This window comes from Sprattus sprattus (assembly GCF_963457725.1).
Source record: "Sprattus sprattus genome assembly, chromosome: 4".
NCBI classification, from domain to species: Eukaryota; Metazoa; Chordata; class Actinopteri; order Clupeiformes; family Clupeidae; genus Sprattus; species Sprattus sprattus.
The window spans coordinates 29,794,960-29,813,845 of record NC_137923.1 but is presented as its reverse complement, the minus strand read 5'-3'; the positions used below and the strand labels follow the sequence as shown (position 1 = coordinate 29,813,845).

Here is an 18,886-nt window from a genome sequence, read left to right as displayed (position 1 = left end):
ACAACTCCACACACTCCCAATCACAGCATCATACAGAACAAACAACTCCACACACTCCCTATATCACAGCATCATACAGAATAAACAACTCCACACACTCCCAATCACAGCATCATACAGAACAAACAACTCCACACACTCCCTATATCACAGCATCATACAGAATAAACAACTCCACACACTCCCTATATCACAGCATCATACAGAATAAACAACTGTTGAGGTGGCCTTGAATGAGACAGGGGAGCCCTGGAATGATACTGTTCAGGGACCCTCTGTTCTCCACACCTGGCACAGAATTACCTGAGGCGTCCTACATGCTAATTCCAGCTTTGTTTCTTTATGTTAAAATACTTGAGTGTGCGTGTGTGTGTCTGTGTGTGTGTCTGTGTGTGTATGTGTGTGTGAGTGAGTGAATAAATACTAATGCACAGTGTATGGGATTATCAGGCATCTTTAAAAGTGTATGCTAAATGACTAAATGTAAATGTAATGTGAACATATTTAGTCTGATTCAGATAACTGTGGACAATAGAGTCTTAATTGCCAGAACCTCGTGTCTTTTTCTACTGCCCCTCCCTCTCTCTTTCTCTCTCTCTCTCTCTCCCTCTCTTTCTCTGTCTGTCTCTCACTCTGAATCAGAGGCAATGTGATCAACTTGTTTTCTCAAAATACTGAATCCACACGCTCTCACCTCCTCTCTTACATACGGTCTTCAATTTCTGCAAATCGGCTTGGGTGGCTACTGATGCACAGAGGACAAAGATTTCAACTTTGAGTTCTTATCAAACTAAAGTTACCTAACACATGTTTAAGTGGTTGATTTAAAAAGGAATAGCGTTTTTATTATAACCGGAGTATCACTAATAAAGCAAGATTTCGCGTAAAAACATTCAGGGGGAGCGCCCAGCCCTAACAAGACTGGCCAGCAGGGCGCGAATGATCACGACCGGTGTTTTGGGTGTTGTCATGGTACTGGTGCTGGTGATTTTAATACCCTTCCTGGTAAACTCAGCCGGGACCTCAGCGAGTTATGAGATGCTCGGCGCCTGTCGGATGGTGTGTGATCCGTATGGAACGAAGTCTCCAGCATCTGCCTCAGCCAACACTGCTCGCGACAATCATTTGATCCAATCTCCACCGCCTTATGCCCGGGGCCCCAAGGGTGAGCCAGGGCGCATAGGAAGGATTGGCCCCAGAGGTCAACCGGGTCCACCAGGGCCCCCGGGAGAAATGGGAGAACCGGGACCACCTGGATTACCGGGACCACCGGGAGAAAGCGCAGAAACCAATGGCATTAGCGCAGCGACATATAACACCATGCCCAAAATTGCCTTTTACGCGGGGCTCAAAAAACAACACGAGGGCTACGAAGTGTTAAAATTCGACGATGTGGTCACCAATCTCGGAAACCACTATGATCCCACAACGGGCAAATTCACCTGTTCAATTCCGGGAATCTATTTCTTCGTATACCACGTACTGATGCGCGGAGGTGACGGGACCAGCATGTGGGCTGATCTTTGCAAAAACCATCAGGTAGGAATGCAGGATTTTAGGATTTTAGGATAGTATAGCCGCAAAGTTGACAGTAAAACAGAATCAGAGTGTTTTAAACTATATCCAGAATCAGAGACTGTTTAAAACAATATTCAAACGAACACCGATATAGATGGTGTGGGTATAGAGAGTGAAATAATTAATTTGAACTCAAATGATTTTGATGGACTTGTAACAACAACATTGGACTTTGTTTGGTGTTCTTTCAGGTTCGGGCAAGCGCCATAGCTCAAGATGCTGACCAGAATTACGATTATGCCAGCAATAGTGTCATTCTCCATCTCGAACCTGGTGACGAGATCTACATCAAGCTGGATGGCGGCAAAGCTCACGGTGGCAACAACAACAAGTACAGCACCTTCTCTGGCTTCATGATATATGCCGATTAAAGCACATTCGTTCCCATTTCTTAAAATTGTCTCCCCTTGTAATTACAAAGCAACAACTGGAAATATATACTGACTATAAGCTGTACTAGCAGGTACCCTGCCCTACTCAATTGCAAATGTTCTTGGTCGAAACATCTGAAACGTTTTGGTATCCTAAAACGCACGAATGAATTCCATATTGTTGAACATTTTCAATTAAATGTGGATAGTCTCACTTAAGAAATACCGAATAAAGTTTTTGATTATTGCACTCTGTATAGGGAATGATTCCTGTGGTACAAAATCCAGCAATCCCGCATTCTATGAAAAATCCAGGTATATACCATTTACAGCTAGTCCCTGGAGGCTGCCAAACCAAGTACTTGAGCCACAAGGATTAAGACCATATTTGACTGACCTCTAATGATATCACCTCCTTGTTTGGCACATAGAGTGCGTGGATAATTAGTGGTGCAGAAGAATTTGCAATAAAAACCTTTCTAGGAAGTATGTCTGTAGTTTCGACCCTACATTTCAGTGTTCTGCCATGAATAATGTTGACAATGTATATGTAAATACCATCTGCATTGACAATCCATTGTTTTGTATTGTATCCGTCATGACATGTAGCTGAAAGCATTGAATTGCAAACTGAGTGTGCACCGGTAAAAGGATAGGTTAATTAAAGCAGAATATATTGTGTGTACACATATGGCTGGTTAATGATGAAGTTAATATACGGTGTGTACACATATGACTGGTTCATTCAGGCAGAATATACTGTGTGTACACATATGGCTGGTTCATGATGAAGTTTCTTTTTCTGCGCCTAATGCCATGGCGTGACCATTAAAAGAACCCATGTGGTACAACAGGTGGCGTGGCGTGTTATATAGTTTAGGTTTGAACTAATACACTGACATAAACCTGCACTGAAAGTGTAGCAAGTCTTTACCTCTGCCTATGGGATAAATATGATTCCAATATGATGTATACAATAAATCAAATTCATCCAATGGTTTGAAAGTATCTGCCTCCCATGTATCTCTCCTGCTCCCAGTATAAGCAGGAGCACAAGTGCATTCCTGGCAGAGACGCTATTTGTTGCCTTCATCACGAGCTGCTGTGGACTTTGCTGCCAAACTGATGACTGAGCTCTTAAATGCGTTCCCATTTGAGCACTCACTGATTAAATGACTGTCAATGAATGGAGGATGACAAATATTGTCAAGTTAGAATGAATCCACAAAAAAACACACACAGACAAAAAAAGGTGATTAATAACAGAAATATTTTTTTTTATAGCATGACACTCTTCTACGATGTCCATTTGTTTGTGAGGGAGAGGGATGCAGCATTGCACAATAAATCATATTATAAAACAATAAAAAAAAGCAGAAAAAAGCTTATAAAGTCAGCAACACATTTTTGTAGCACCATTTGAAATATGCAATTACGGACAGATTAATTATTGCTTTGTATACTTGGAAATTGAATTTGGGAGGCATGCATAGCATCACCATTGTATGGCATTCACAGCCAAACAGGATTTGTGAACACTGAAAGGTTACTAATATTTTTCCTATTGTAAAAGCGTTTATCTTTAATTACTTTAATATTCAGCCCTTTATTAGAATATAAAAGGCTGTCGGTGCTGTTTTTCAATTTTAGCTGAGATAAATAAAACAGCCTACTCTCCACTGTGCACCTTAAACTCAACAATACTTTCTTCAAGGGTCAATCCTACAGGACCCCTAACTGAGCACACTATTCTCTACAGACACAATACAGTGCGAAACCCAATGCATGGCTGGATCATATAGTCCCATTAATTTAAGGCCCTGTGCAAGAACGACTTTATTAGGCATTCATTACTCTCTGTGATGGCAATGAAAATAAAAATGCTTTTATTTAATCATAAGTGATACAATTTCATCCATTCATTTCTGTTTACTACAGATCTAATGTGTATAAAAATAGATTCACTTGAACGTGAGCCAGTGCTTGGGGTTATCGATCAGGATCTTGTCCACCTGGCTCTGGGATATACCTCTGGTCAGCATCTTGGGTGCGATGTTCTTCAGAATGTGCGAGTAGCCGTGGCCCCCGTATTTGGTCAAGCGGTTCTTAGTGTGAATGTCGTGCGCGATTACTATCCTGTCCTCATAGCCCTCCTTCACAAGGAAGGATAACCTGGAATAACAGAAGTACTTTATTATTATCTACAGTGCCACTTGAAAGTATGTGAACCCCTTGAGCACTTAAGCGTTTTCTGTTGTTTTACCATGATTTTTCATTTTTTTCATCACCAATTTTCCATAGATGAAATGTCAGGTTTATGTTTATCATTTGCATGTACTTGTTTAGAGGAAATTGTTTGAGAAGCTGAAAAACTACATGAAACATGGAATTAGTCCATTTCAAAAGTAAGTGAACCCCCAGCTGAATTGATAAAGTCAAGCAGGTAACAGATTCAGTGAAACTTATTTGGGTGAATAATTAGTCAATTGAGCAAACCGATCATCTGAGACATCCTTAGGGAAAGGTTTGGGCAACACAGATTAAAAGAGAGAGGAAACCAACCAAACTACTGTAGTGCCAAGGTGTACCCACACAGATCAACAATGCCGAGAGGAAACGAGATATCCGAGAACATCAGGAAGAAGGTACTGACAGCCCATCAGTCTTGGGAAAGCTATAAGACCATCTCCAAAAGATTCCAGCTCCATCCATCCATCCAAGACAAATCATTTTGAAATGGAGGGCATTCAACATGACCGCATCTCTGCCTAGAAGTGGACGCCCATCAAGACCATCACCAAGAAGCACCAGAAGAAGAATAAATCAGGTAAAAGTCAACCCACACATCACCTCTAAAGAGTTTCGGACCTCTCTGGCAGCATCTGGGGTAAATGTACATGGGTCTACAATCAGACGAAAATTGTTGGTTTTGATCGTGACAAAATAATTCTATCTCGGACTCATCTGTTTAAAGAAGGGACTTCCAGAAGGCCTTTGGTTTATCCAAGTGCTCTCGGGCAAAGTTGAAACGGGCAGTTTTGTTCTTTCTTGAGAGCAGAGGCTTCCTTCTAGCAACCCGATCATGAATGTCATGTCTATTCAATTTTCGTCTGATTGTAGACCCATGTACATTTACCCCAGATGCTGCCAGAGAGGTCTGAAACTCTTTAGAGGTGATGTGTGGGTTGACTTTTACCTGATTTATTCTTCTTCTGGTGCTTCTTGGTGATGGTCTTGATGGGCGTCCACTTCTAGGCAAAGATGCGGTCATGTTGAATGCCCTCCATTTCTAAATTATTTGTCTTGGATGGATGGATGGAGCTGGAATCTTTTGGAGATGGTCTTATAGCTTTCCCAAGACTGATGGGCTGTCAGAACCTTCTTCCTGATGTTCTCGGGTATCTCGTTTCCTTTCGGCATTGTTGATCTGTGTGGGTACACCTTGGCACTACAGTAGTTTGGTTGGTTTCCTCCCTCTTTTAATCTGTGTTGCCCAAACCTTTCCCTAAGGATGTCTCAGATGATCGGTTTGCTTAATTGACTAATTAAGCACCCAAATAAGTTTCACTGAATCTGTTACCTGCTTGACTTTACCAATTCAGCTGGGGGTTCACTTACTTTTGAAATGGACTAATTCCATGTTTCATGTAGTCTTTTGGCTACTCAAACAATTCCCTCTAAAAAAAGTACATGCAAATGATAAACATAAACCTGACATTCCTTCTATGGAAAATTGGTGATGAAAAAAATGAAAATTCATGGTAAAACAACAGAAAACTCCTAAGTGGTCAAGGGGTTCACATACTTTAAAGTGGCACTGTATGTATTCAGATACATATTATGACAAAATCCAAATATTGTTTCAAAAAGGGTTCATCAGCCAGGAGCCAGTTGATAATGCATATCTTTAAATGTAAAGTTGATAATATGTCCCAAACTACCCAAAGACCAGGGCAATTACTTTACATCTCCAGCCACAGCTGTCTAAGGTGACGCACTAGGGGTTGGGACTCCACAACACCCACGCACCAACACCAGTAGAAAACCCACCAGAGGTGCTGCCTACCCATCCCCATGCATGACACCAGGGCCTACTCACGCCTGCACCCTCTGACTGTCACTGGGCATGTCAATCTCCAGGTCAAAGGGGTAGTCCAGCATCTCCGTTCCGAACAGGTCATACTCCAGATAGCTGCCCAGCTTGGCAAACTCAAGCAGCTCGCCATAGTCAAAGATGGTCCTGGGGAACAGCAGCACAGTTTAAGATCACCTCAGGTGGATGCTACACAGCCTTTGATGTAATAACACAATGGAGTCGTAGCCCACAGCAAGGAGTGGCTCCAATTAACACTTTAGAATTACCTCAATGCTTCCACTGATTTGCCTTTTGGAGTGAAAATGACTTTTTAAGGGCACAGCTGTCAGTATTTTTTACTAAATCCTTTTTTTGATCATATCCCCAGTCTTTCCTGATCCATTGTCGTTCCATACTCACAGAGGTCTTCAGTTCAAAACCATTGCTACAAACTACAAAGGTCTATTTATAAATAAACTTAAGTGGCCTGAAAAGAGACAGGACTTCAGTAGTTTTATGTGCTTAAAGTATTTAGGACGAGCTTCATCACCCCCATATCATCTTCCTCTCCTATACCCACACTGACTTCCCGTTCCCACACTGACTTCCCGTTCCCACGCTGACTTCCCATACCCACGCTGACTTCCCGTACCCATGCTGACTTCCCATTCCCACGCTGACTTCCCGTTCCCACGCTGACTTCCCATACCCACACTGACTTCCCGTACCCACACTGACTTCCCGTTCCCACGCTGACTTCCCATACCCACGCTGACTTTCCGTTCCCACGCTGACTCCCCGTACCCACGCTGACTTCCGGCAAGGGCTCACCTGTCCAGGTGTGACATGACCGTTTTGGAGATGTCCCCCCCGGCCTCCTGCAGGATGCGCACCACCTCTGTGGGAGCTGTGGTGTGCCGGCCCGGGTGGATGATGACGGGGCAGCCCAGCTGGGACTGAGCATGTGCAGTGGCCCGGAGCACCCTTTTCTCGCTCTCTGTGATTGGCCAGCTGGTACCGATCTCGCCAATGACTCCGCAGCGAATGTCTGTACCATCCGCGCCATGGAGTATTTCGCTCACAATAATGTCAGTCAGCTTTGAAAGGGGGGTGTTTGAATATGAATGTTAGTTTGTGTTGATTTACCATACCTCATGAAAACAGTGAGCATGACTAAACCCAAGGCATGAACACTGGCTGAAAAAAGTTCTCTCTAGTGAAATTAAAGTGACTCATATTCAGATAAGGCCGGTGTTCATGGTGCCACTCACTAAACAAGCCTGACAATAAGATATATTTATGTCACACACCTTCTCCACGGTCATTTTCCTGGTCTCGTCCGAATGGGTTACATCAACGTAGAACCCAGCCCCCGCTATGATGTTAACACCAGTGTCCTTCGCCAGCTGCTTCAGTGAGGGAAGGTTCCGTGTGATGCCTGTGGTCGTGTTCTCCACGATGGTGCCCCCTCCTGCCTGCCGGTAGTACTGCAGCTCATCTCGGACCGCCTCGATCTCCTGGCAGAGCAAGAGGTTCTCCTGGCTGGAGTACGGGTTCTGTCGAAGCCAGTGCATATTCCGCATCTGAAAGGGCGCCTCCGACACCGCCCCGTCTCCAGTCGGCGGTGGGACGTAGCAGCACTCGAAGGTCATGGTCAGGTGTTCGTGGGTCATGGTGCGGCCCAGCTGTGCTGGATCCAACAGCCCCAGCACCGTCTGCACCTTCCCACTTAAAGCTGTCATCTTGTCTAGTGGATCAGAAGAGATGACTGCAATCTAAATTTGCCCAAAATGTGTATGACTTTATTGGCAATAGCCTACGCACAAAGTATAATGGTTAACATTTATGAAGCATGCAGAAGAAGAAGCCACATACTGAGGGCAAAGGTTAGTTTAGACTACATAGAGACATACTCTATCTAAATTAAAAGAGTGCTGTTGCAACTAGCTATTCTAACCCGAATTCCTACTATGCATAATGTTTTTGGAATGGAAACGGTAACGTGCAAAATGCAAAAATGATTAGTGCAATGGTTCGATAAGCGCTTTGACTCTACGCTTCTGCTACCAGGCAGCGTCGATGGTCTCTGCCTTCAACAAACATTCCGCAACTTAGCTGTAATACGCAGCATAATCAGCGTTATCGACATAATGGTTTTGATGCCTGTCTCACACTAATTCAATGACGCGAGCCATATGTGGAAATGCCGTACAGAAGCAATAGTGGGCTACATGTGATAGCGTAAGGCATGCCATTGCTAACTCTACGAACTGAATCAAACCCATTAGACTGCCCAAAGCCATTCAAACCTGGACCAAAGACGACATTAGAGCCAACCTGTAAGGTATCCCTTTGGCCAGCACTGGAGTTGCACAAATATCTTGCAGGAGCAACAAGTTTTGTGCAGGTCACGATTCGCAACCTGAAATACCGCGAGAGTAAGGTCAATGTCGATTTGTTTTCACAACACTTCCCCAAGCGGCCACTGAGGGTAACACGTCCTGCTGGAAGGTGAACCTTCGGCCCTGGTCTCAAGTCTCTTGCAGACTGAAACAGGTTTTCTTCAAGAAATCTTGACTTCAATCCTGACCAGTTTCCCAGTACCTGCTGATGAAAAGCATCCCCACAGCATGATCCTGCCACCACCGTGTTTCACTGTAGGGATGGACGGTGTGCTCAGGGCAGGGGATGTGCAGTGTTGGGGTTCCGCCACACATTTTTTGCACCAGGGCCAACATTTTGGACTCATCTGGCCAGAGTGCCTTCTTCCACATGATTGCTGTATCTCACACATAGCTTGTGGCACACTTCAAACGGGATTTCTCATGGCTTTCTTTCAGCAACAGCTTTCTTCTCACCACTCTTCCATAAAGGCCAGATTTGTGGAGTGCACGTCTAATAGATGTCCTGTTGACAGATTCTCCCACCTGAGCTGTGGATCTTACCAGGTCCGTCTGCCTTCTCTTGGTAGATTTGCTGTTGTGTCATATTCTTTCAATTTTTTAATGATGGATTTAATGGTGCTGCGTGAGGATTTCAAGGATTGAGATATTTTTTTATAACCTAACCCTGCTTTGTACTTTGCCACAGCTTTATCCCCGACCTTTTAGGTGAGCTCCTTGGTCTACATGATGCTGTTTGTTTAGTAATGTTCTCTAACAAACTCTAAGGCCTTCACGGAACTGGTGTATTTATATTGCGATTAATTTGCAAATAATTGAGGTGGACTCTATCTAAGTAATGATGTGACTTCTGAAGGCAATTGGTTGCTCCTGATCTTAGTTTGGGGTTCACAGCAAAGGGTGAGAATACACTCAAAAAATTATTTTTTGTAAATAATTTAGAAAACCATGTATACTTCCCCCCACCTCAAAATGATGCACTATTTTGTTTTGTTCCATTATATACAACCCCAATAAAATCCATTTAATTTGTGGTTGTAACATGACAAAATGTGGAAAAGTCAAAGGGGGATGAATTCTTATGCACAGCACTGTAAGGGCCATTCTAAACTGGGAAAGACAAGTTTTGTTTTCTGTTTGTGATGATGGATCTCTGGCTAATGCTGAGCTAACTGTCCTTGACACATTTGGTGTCACAGATGGATGCAAATGAACCTAAGATGGCTGCCACAGTGCAAAGGGAGTGACACTGAGTTGATCTTTACCCCCGTCCCTTCTGTGCTTCCTCCGTCCGCCATCACTGCTGTGAAGAGGGACTGTTCTATCACATCATTTCATTTGACTGGTTGACTGACTGACTGACTGACTGACTGACTGACTGACTGACTTTCTGAGTAACTGACTGACTGACTGACTGTGTAACTGACTGACTGACTTTCTGAGTAACTGACTGACTGAATGAGTAACTGACTGACTGACTGATCGACTGACTTTCTGAGTAACTGACTGACTGACTGACTGAATGAGTAACTGACTGACTTTCTGAGTAACTGACTTTCTGAGTAACTGACTGACTGACTGACTGATTACTGACTATCCTCACCTGTGAGGAGCCCGGAACAGACTTCAATGGGCAAGAGGAGACTGAGCTGGGGAGAGGGGAAAGGGGAGAGGGCAGGTACTGGTGTTCCCATTTAATGGAAAATGTGCGATGCTGGGATAAGAAAAGGGGGGTTGTTAACCTGTCACTCGAAGGCACTAGCCCCTCTGGAGGAAAAGTCAGATAGCGTAGTTAGTTAGACGGAGTGTGTATAGGCTTAGAAGAGATTTGTTAAGGGACCAAATGATAACTGCCGTCACTCAGCTCACAGTAATCTAACCTGATATGTGCTGTAGGAGCCACTGGATTATCTAAACCCTTTCAAGCACACACACATAGTGGTTTAGCTGGGACCCCACAGGCCTGGAATGGGTTTAGCCAACTTGAGACAGGGGATTCTTATATTCATTCCATCGTGTCAATATCATTTGTGTTTAATGCAGTGTGACTTTTTTCTGCTTTAAATAGTATGGGAGAGGCAGGTAGCCTACAGAGTGTGGAATTACAGTTACTAATGGTGTCTGATTGGGCTGCCATTGTGTTGCTGTGTGATGTTGTGGATGTGTTTATGTACTTAGTCATGTATTTCTCCAGTAGTAGTTTATCCTGTAGTGCCTATGAATTTTAATAATAGATTTATAATTCTTGATTGGTTGTTACATTTCATTGGCTCTTGGTTATAATAATGTAAGTCAGTGGTTTAGTATGAAAGCAACAGATGTATAATTGTTTCCCTGGGGGGCCTAATTTTCATTTTACTTTGAATCTTTAAACATTATTGTGACTCGGCTTTATGATCTTGGTAACCCGGCTAATTTAGTTTTCACAAAATCCTCTCAACACGCCACAACTTAAAATTTTCTAACAGATATGAAATCCCCTCAGGGTTCTCTGGGTTAATTTGTGTTATGCTCTGGTACGTTCTGATCCCGGCGGTTATACATTAATACTTTTGGGCCCAGCTGGACTCTGCCCTTGGGGTCTCATTTGGCCTACGTGTTCATCAGTCACTGTGAAATGTTTTGAACAAGACTAAAGAGAACCACAGCGAGACTCTAAAACAAAAGGACGACTTTTCCATGCTGCAGTCCCCACAGTCTAGTCTCTGTCGACATGAAGGAACTATAAATAATGTCCAACTCTCTCCATTGTGATGTCTAATCAGTCATCAGTAATGAAAGTGTGCGTCTTAGGTGTGTGGGGCAGGATTTGTTCTCGGTCAGGACTAATATTCGCTCACTGAAATGATGCACTGACATTTTCACCAGTCTGCAAGGGACTGCATAACTAATACGCTTACTATTTCTTTAGACATCTTGATATTTCCTCATCATGTACAGCTTCCCGTACTATGCTGCGGCATCTGACATGTTTGAATGTTTCTCCTGAACTACAGTGTCGCTAATACAAGTCCCACACTTTTGGCATTCCCACATGATACCATTCTCTGCTCTTTTTTGCTGTGTTGTTATTTTTTTTCGATATATAGTAATGTTTGCAGCTTTTTTCAGTCTTGGAACAAACCCTGGTTCTTCTGTCCTAGTCTTTTCTCATCTTACTACAGTTTGATCTAGACTGGTTATTCCCAATTTCCAGCAACCAAGAGTTCAGGTGAATAAATCAAGGGGGTAAAAATTAAGAGATATATATCCTACATTCTGCTTGTTTGTTCAGAACTTAGTTCAGGAGTGGGTGTGATACTGCTCCTGAAAATAAACTGATGCAAGCTGGAAATAGGCCACAAAAACAGTCAAGAGCAAAATGACAGTGGCAGACAGGCATCAGTCTACATGGCATCAGACAGGATCAGCAGAGGTTTCTCAGTTGCTAAAGTAGGTGACATGTGAGCTCAATAAGTCCCCAATACCCCCAGGTTAGAACAGATCTATTTAGATGGAGATTATTTTAAAAACCGTGTCACAACCATAAGTTCTTCTGTTGACTGACAGACGTCCATCTCAGAGGCTCCTGGGTGTCCCTGTCATCTGCCTCAGGCGCTCTACGACCAGCTGCAGCTGGTGCTCAGGACCTCCCTGGTTCAGAAGGGGAAGGCAGGGACCAATGAGGTGCAGTGGGACAGTAATAGGTCTTGCTGAGACACCCGGGCAGTGGGCTATTTCTCAAGGCCGTAAATCTGCCAGAATTAACCAATGTCATCACTACCTTGGGATGAAAACCAAGAAGTTCACCGATTTCGAGAAGATGTATGCTCTGCTACAGTGGGTAATCCTATGGGCTGGGTACTATTGTGGATTATCCTATGGCCTGTGTACTAGTGTGGGTTATCCTATGGGCTGTGTACTATTGTGGGTTATCCTATTGGCTGTGTACTATTGTGGGTTATCTATGGGCTGTGTACTAGTGTGGGTTATCATATATTGTTTTTGGTTGTTCCACTTAAGCCTTCTGTATAACAGTAAAGGAGCATACAATAAACGATGGGGGGTAAATCAGTGCAATAGTGCCTCATCATATACTGTATATACAGATACGTATAAATGTATTATACTATATTATTATGAGTCACTATTATACATGTATATACATAATTATATTATATATATACATGTATTATAGTGACTTATAATAATATATATATATATATTATATATATATATACATGTATAATAGTTACTCATAATAATATATATATCATATACATGTACAGTATAATAGTGCCTCCACAGTCAATAAACCACAGGCTCTATATCAGACTGGGCTTTTCCTTTATTACTGGGCATCAATTCACTAAGTTGGTCCTTTACATTGAAAACTGAAACATAGAATCACCACAGAAACATATTCTAAATTTGCAGTGCACAATCCTTTCCTTTCAAGGTCACAGTGTCTTCTAGCTTTTTTGTATGTGCCAGCGCACTTGGTGGACCGTCCCAGCAACAGCATCAGCAGTCAGTCAGTCAGATAACAGAGCTGGATTATTCTTCACATGCTTCCTTTGACTGACAGAGCGACCAGCAGACAAGTAAGCAGGGCACCGCGTTCTTTCAGCAGCAGGAGCTTGTGCGGCAGCTCTCCCGGCGTGTCACAGATTAAAAACAAGCAGGGAACATCTCTATAGGATGAGGCGAGCAGCTGAAGGTATCCCTTTAATCCCTGTGTTTCAGATGAACAACAGAACTCTGAACTGTGGAACCAGGATACAGGATGCTGCTGATGGTGCAAGACTGTGCAGCAGAGATCCAAAATGTCTTAATAAACAACAGGCAAAAAAATCTTTCACTTAGCTTTTATACATATGTATGGCGTTGTTGATAAAATTGATCACACGTAAAGTTACGAAAAAGTAAGGATACTGTACAAGTGGATCAATTGGAGGCCCATGGACAGCAATACCTCTGTATTATTAAACAATAAGGAAATTTGCACATCATGGAGTTAAAGCATGTATTTACACGTTGCCGCTCACACACATGCTGGACAAGGCTATTGCAAGTTTGGTCTGACTTGACACCTAACCAAAGTTAAATCAAGAACCATTCATTAGGAATTACACCTGCGACCTACAAAAACAAAATTCATTTTTGTTACAGATTAAAACAAAGTATTCTCTGTGGCATTGCTTGGATTATTTTTTTGTTATCCTTTCTTAATATCTAATCATAGTGGAAAGTTTGCACTGTGTGTGGAGACAGCCGATCGAGTCAGGTAGATGGCTTGCAAATTATAGGCTATATAAATGAATTATTCATAATCATGGCTTTTAGACTTTTGTTCCCTTTATGTGATGTAAAACACAAGATACACTTACATCACTCTGTCTCTCCCTGAAATACACATACACACACTCACATACACACACTCACTCACATACACACGCTCACATACACACATTCTCTCACAATTTCTGCACATTTACCCTGAAGCAGTATATTACATGAATACCTTCAGAATTCAATTGTAATAATAATAAATACACTTGATGTAATGCAATATTGTACTTCAATCTATCCAACATCTACATCTAAGACATTACCTTTTGATACTATTCATTTAAAGGGCATTCATTTTGTGCGATGCCAGTCCTAGTCCTAGTGTTTGGTAACCTTGGTAACCCATCTCTCTGACCACTTCAAACACTGGAGTCTAAGGCCCTAGGCAGCAGCCTTTCAACACAAACAACAGTAACATTGCACAGAACATTACTCGTGCACTTACACATCTCATGCCAACAGTTACTATTGCCTCATCTCATGCTAACAGTAACTATTGCCTGTCTTCTCCAATCTCCGTCCAAACTTAACATCAGTTTTGCAGTTTCAGTTGGTTTATGTGTTAATGTCCTATGTATACATCTTCTCTGTTTGTAGTCTAATTGCACATTTCGTTCTCTCTCTCTTTCTCGCTCTCTCTCTCTCTGCTCCTTTCCCCTTTGTTCCTCCTTTCGTCCCCCTCTAGCACTTGTCATCCTCCTCCGTGTCACTGAGGACCGGGCAGCCGGCCGTGGAGGCGCTCTGGGCCAGCCGCTTCCGGAAGTGTCCGTTGGGGATCTGCCAGCCGAGGCGGGAACGCGTGCGCACCGAGGCGCTGACCGTGTTGGCACGGCCCAGGCTGGTGGCCACGGCTGCCTCGAAGGTGAGCGTCTCCATGGGGGCCGAGGGGTCGGGGCTATGCTCGTCGTCTTGCAGTGCCAGGTAGGGCTCTGAGGGGTAGCGCCGCGGGGCAGAGCACACATAGTCGTCGCTATCCCTGTCTGTATCCGCCCCCTCTCCCTTCACCGTCTCCTCCTCTTCCTCTTCTCCTCCGGCGTCCCATGAGGCCTCCCTGACCCGAACCTCGGTCTGTTGGGTGGCCCCCTCGTCTTCATCGTCGCCGTCGCCGTCGGCTAGCGAGGAAGCCTGTGTGCGGCACACCAGGGGCGAGTAGGAGATGTGGGGCCGTGAGCGTGTCGGGGTCTGGGAAGAGGGCCTCCGAACACTAGGGGTGCTGGACTCAGATGTGGAGGGGACCGGGCTGTCAGAGCTGTTGCCCTGTGGACAACAACAGACAAAACAGCCAATAGGATCATCAGGAGAGCCTCAGCTGTAATAGGCTCAGCTAAACAGCCAATAGGATCATCAGGAGAGCCTCAACTGTAAAGGCTCAGCTATAGCCTGCAGAGGGTTCTCATAGGTGAAAATTCTCATAGGTGAACTTAATTTCTTCAGAAAAAACCCTGATACATCAGACACAGCATAGTCTGTTGGACATATAGGAAACCATCAGCCTAAAAGCACACATCTGGACCTGTGTACGCCAAGCTTCTCAGAATCGACCCAAAGTGAATTTGACCAGTCACCTTCTGACCACACAGATATGCTGTTCTGTGAATAAAAGAGGCTGAGGGTATACGACTGAACTGCCCAATATGATGTAAGAAAGTCACACAAATAAGTGTAATAGTAGGTTAAAGAGTGTATTTCAGAAACTAAACTACAGGTCCTATCTGTGTTTGAATGGATATATGTATGCTAGGCATCATGACTAACTTTGCACATATGATAGAATGAGAGTGGAAGAAAAAAGGAGAAAAAGTGTGTGTGTGTGTGTTTGTGTGTGTGGGGGTGTGTGTGTGTGTGTGTTTGTGTGTGCGTGGGGTGTGTGTGTGTTTGTTTGTGTGTGTGTTTGTGTGTGTGTGGGGGTTGTGTGTTTGTGTTTGTGTGTGTGGGGGGTGTGTGTGTGTTTGTGTGTGCCAGTAGCATGCGGCGGGTGCCCACCTGTCTGATGCCGGGCCGCGGCCTCTCCGGGCTGGGGGAGCGGGTGCGGGGCTGGGGGCTCCTCTCCTCGGAGGTGCAGCGGGAGGTGCAGCGGGAGGTGTCTGGGGAGAGCAGATGGCGACGCTCCTTGGAACGGCCGCGCTCCTTCTCCCGCTCGCCCTGCTTCCACGGGTCGGCGCGCGACACTGCAGGACGCAGGAGCGCCACAGGCCGCAAGGAGACAACAGCAAACAACAGCATTAGACATGAAAGGACATCTACACCTCATGAGGTGCCTTCATCACAGTAGTGATTCACCCAAACTCTCAGCATGTTTGTCTGAAGGAAACATTACAGGATGTCTTTTAGGTAGTTAGCTCACTCATTTTAGACCAAAACTCCTTTATGTCAGCTGAAGACAGAAAACACCCTTCGGGCCAAGGCCTGGAGTCTCTGTGTGTATACAAACACCTATTGCTCTAACACTAGAGAGCTGACTACCTAAAAGGTATGCAAAAACCTTTTGGCAATATAGTTGGCCATGTCACACTGTGAAAGCTTTTCTAACATTTCTGCAGGGTGCTTCAGGCCCTAATCATAGAGGTACAGTTGAATAGCTATTAGACACGAAATGTGTGTTCATTTGTCCTTCACAGGAGCACATACCATCAAAATTAATTTCAAGATGATAGCTAAACTATCCAGAAAACATGCCAAATTATTACATAGTGTTGCTTTAACTAATGGAAATGACTAGATCTTTTGGGAACCATCTGCATTTTACAAAACAGTATAGCTAAAATGGGTTTATTTGAATGATTTCAGATCACGTAAAGACTCTGTGCAAACATAAATGGTCAGTCTCGGCAGAAAACTGAGATTTGGTATTGGTGCAGTATGAATCAACATTTTTCTACCACTATGCCGCACAAGTCTTCTGTGAGCTCACAGACAACAGCCCCACCTGCAGCCTTGTAGCTTTTGTGTCGCGGTCGGTAAACTCGCTCTGGGGAAGAGCCCTCCTGCAATAACCCATTCACACCCTGCTCCCCCACAGTGGACGAGGAGCGCTTCATCACGCTGGTGTCCACGTCCACCTGAGCCACAGAAAGAGGGAGAGCGAGTGGCAGAGAGGCAGAGAAAGAAAGAGAGAGAGAGAGGAAAAAGGGAACAGTAGAGACGAAACAGTAACACAAAAGTAGACACAAGCAGAGACCCCCAGACAAGCTGGAGAACTTTTTCACTCAAACAGCGTACAGCTAGGTCAGTCATATGTAGATAAATACCTGGTCGACTTTCACATTGCCTCTTTGACATGCATGTGATTTGAAGAAAACCCCCAGCTTGGTATACATTCCTGACAACCTATTCACTTAAAGCAGCAATAAGTCGTTTTTGGCTTGTAGCTCCCCCTAGCAGCGAAACCTGTTGAAATTTGCTTTCCTTGTTTATAACAAACTAGCGGGACAACAACTTTGCTAACACAGTCAAGAAAATAGTTTTTTCTGAATCGAACTTGTATCTAAATGTGTCTTTCAGCTCTCGCCAACGAGTAAAAGCTGTTCCGATAGTGACTGTCACTACCCGATCCTAGTTGCGCATGCTCAGACACAAAGGACCGGGTGGCTCCAGGAATCTTGCATACCCGGTATTTTCCCTACTGACCCCTGATGGCAATGGCGGAGAGGCCATTCTCCATATTAAAGGAATTGTAGCGGCATTAAGGTACAAAAGTTACATATTGTTACTTAAAGTGCTATTAGACAGAGTCATGACCCATGCAACAGACAGCGGTTACCACCTGAAATCATCCCTTCGAGAGGACAGGGCATCAACTCCAACAAGTGAACCTCCTCTCATATGCCATCGCCACTTCCAGCATCCTGGAAATCGCCCTAAACACCACACCACACCACAGCCCCACCCTGCCAGCCCAGGCACCTAACTGAGGTCCAGGAGGGAGGAGTGTGGGGTGTCAGAGGCTGTACCTGTGCGTCTACAGCCAGGCGGGGCATGGAGGACGCCCGCACAAACAGAGCCCGTCCAGAGAGTGCCAGGGCCGCACCCACAAACCCTTTGTACTCCCCAACCTGAATGTTCAGACAGAGAGAGAGGGATTGGAGGGCAGAGAGAGGGAAGGGACACCAGAGAGCAAGACCTAAATCATGAGACCGTAAGAGAGTGGAGCGACCAAGCAGTCGAGGGCTGATGAGGAGTCCTGGAATCTGACACCAGTTCCAGTGCTGTGACGGGGGCGTGGTCGCGCTGTGACAGGGGCGGGGCAGGGCATCTCTAAGCAGCAACCTGAGCCATTCCAGTCCAGGCAGGATACAAGCCATTCCAGCAGAGGACAGAGACGGAGAGAGAGAGAGAGAGAGACAGAGAGAGAGGGAGAGAGGGAGACAAACAGAGAGGGAGAGAGGGAGACAGACAGAGAGAGAGAGAGAGGGAGACAGACAGAGAGAGAGAGAGAGCATGCACTAAGGAGCCAAAGACAAAGAAAGAATGGTGGTTCTAGGGAAATGCATAACAGAATATAACTGCAAAATAATTCTACTGAAATGAGACTCAAATAAGGAGGAAGGATCAGAATCAGACATAAAAAACTAAATCATTGAGGCCAAAAACTGAAATGATAAAAACTGAGCCAATAAAACTACTGAGTCAAATACTGTAAGGAGCATAAAGCATACATGTGACACAATGTATGTTACCATTTCTTCATAAGGTGTAATGTTCAATTTATGAAGAAATTCAAAAATTGAAGCGCAAAAGATAAAGGGTTATAAAAAAGTCTGGTAGGTGACCACTGATGAGGAATGAGAGGCCATAGCATACATTTCCACTTCTGACCACCACCCCTTCCAGCCCTCAACTCCCTGCCCCCCCCCTCCCCCCCGACGTCAAAGGCCCACTTATGAGAACCCTGCCCTCCGGCTCCAGAGGGAACCAGGACGCCGCACCAGACAAGCGCGGTCAGCGTCCCAGGGAGCTCGGAGGATACCCATCATAGTGGACTCATCCGTGGCCAAAACATTCCACAAAATGGAGTCATGCACGTTCAAACCCCACTGCACACATCAGACACGCCGTGCAAGCCAAGGTCACCTGCCTGCAAGCCAGAGTGTCAAGGTGCCTTTCAACAACAGAGTGCTCAACAACACAAA

General features: G+C 44.6%; 3 protein-coding genes across 3 annotated transcripts in view; 1 reads left to right on the top strand and 2 right to left on the bottom strand.

Moving 5' to 3' along the window:
- Nucleotides 1-939: 939 nt before the first annotated feature.
- c1ql3b (complement component 1, q subcomponent-like 3b) lies at nucleotides 940-1,949 on the top strand (the record flags this gene model as incomplete). The annotated part of the gene is made up of 2 exons (XM_080837214.1): nucleotides 940-1,539; nucleotides 1,770-1,949. 2 exons carry the CDS (start codon nucleotides 940-942, stop codon nucleotides 1,947-1,949), a joined length of 780 nt encoding a protein of 259 aa, XP_080693340.1.
- Nucleotides 1,950-3,223: 1,274 nt separating this feature from the next.
- pter (phosphotriesterase related) lies at nucleotides 3,224-8,430 on the bottom strand. Its single transcript, XM_080837213.1, has 5 exons — nucleotides 8,362-8,430; nucleotides 7,335-7,771; nucleotides 6,856-7,121; nucleotides 6,049-6,189; nucleotides 3,224-4,121 (listed from the first exon to the last, which is right to left on the bottom strand). Exons 2-5 carry the CDS (start codon nucleotides 7,764-7,766, stop codon nucleotides 3,911-3,913), a joined length of 1,050 nt encoding a protein of 349 aa, XP_080693339.1. The 5' UTR covers nucleotides 7,767-7,771; nucleotides 8,362-8,430; the 3' UTR covers nucleotides 3,224-3,910.
- Nucleotides 8,431-14,438: 6,008 nt separating this feature from the next.
- The window catches only part of cacna1eb (calcium channel, voltage-dependent, R type, alpha 1E subunit b), a gene marked incomplete at its 3' end in the record, with an annotated part of 67,484 nt that continues 63,036 nt past the window's right edge, over nucleotides 14,439-18,886 (bottom strand). Inside the window, exons 45-48 of the mRNA XM_080836260.1 lie at nucleotides 17,708-17,809; nucleotides 16,684-16,816; nucleotides 15,741-15,925; nucleotides 14,439-15,014 (exon numbers count right to left, since the gene is read on the bottom strand). Coding sequence (XP_080692386.1) covers nucleotides 14,439-15,014; nucleotides 15,741-15,925; nucleotides 16,684-16,816; nucleotides 17,708-17,809 — 996 coding nt within the window. The remainder of the gene's footprint in view (nucleotides 15,015-15,740; nucleotides 15,926-16,683; nucleotides 16,817-17,707; nucleotides 17,810-18,886) is intronic.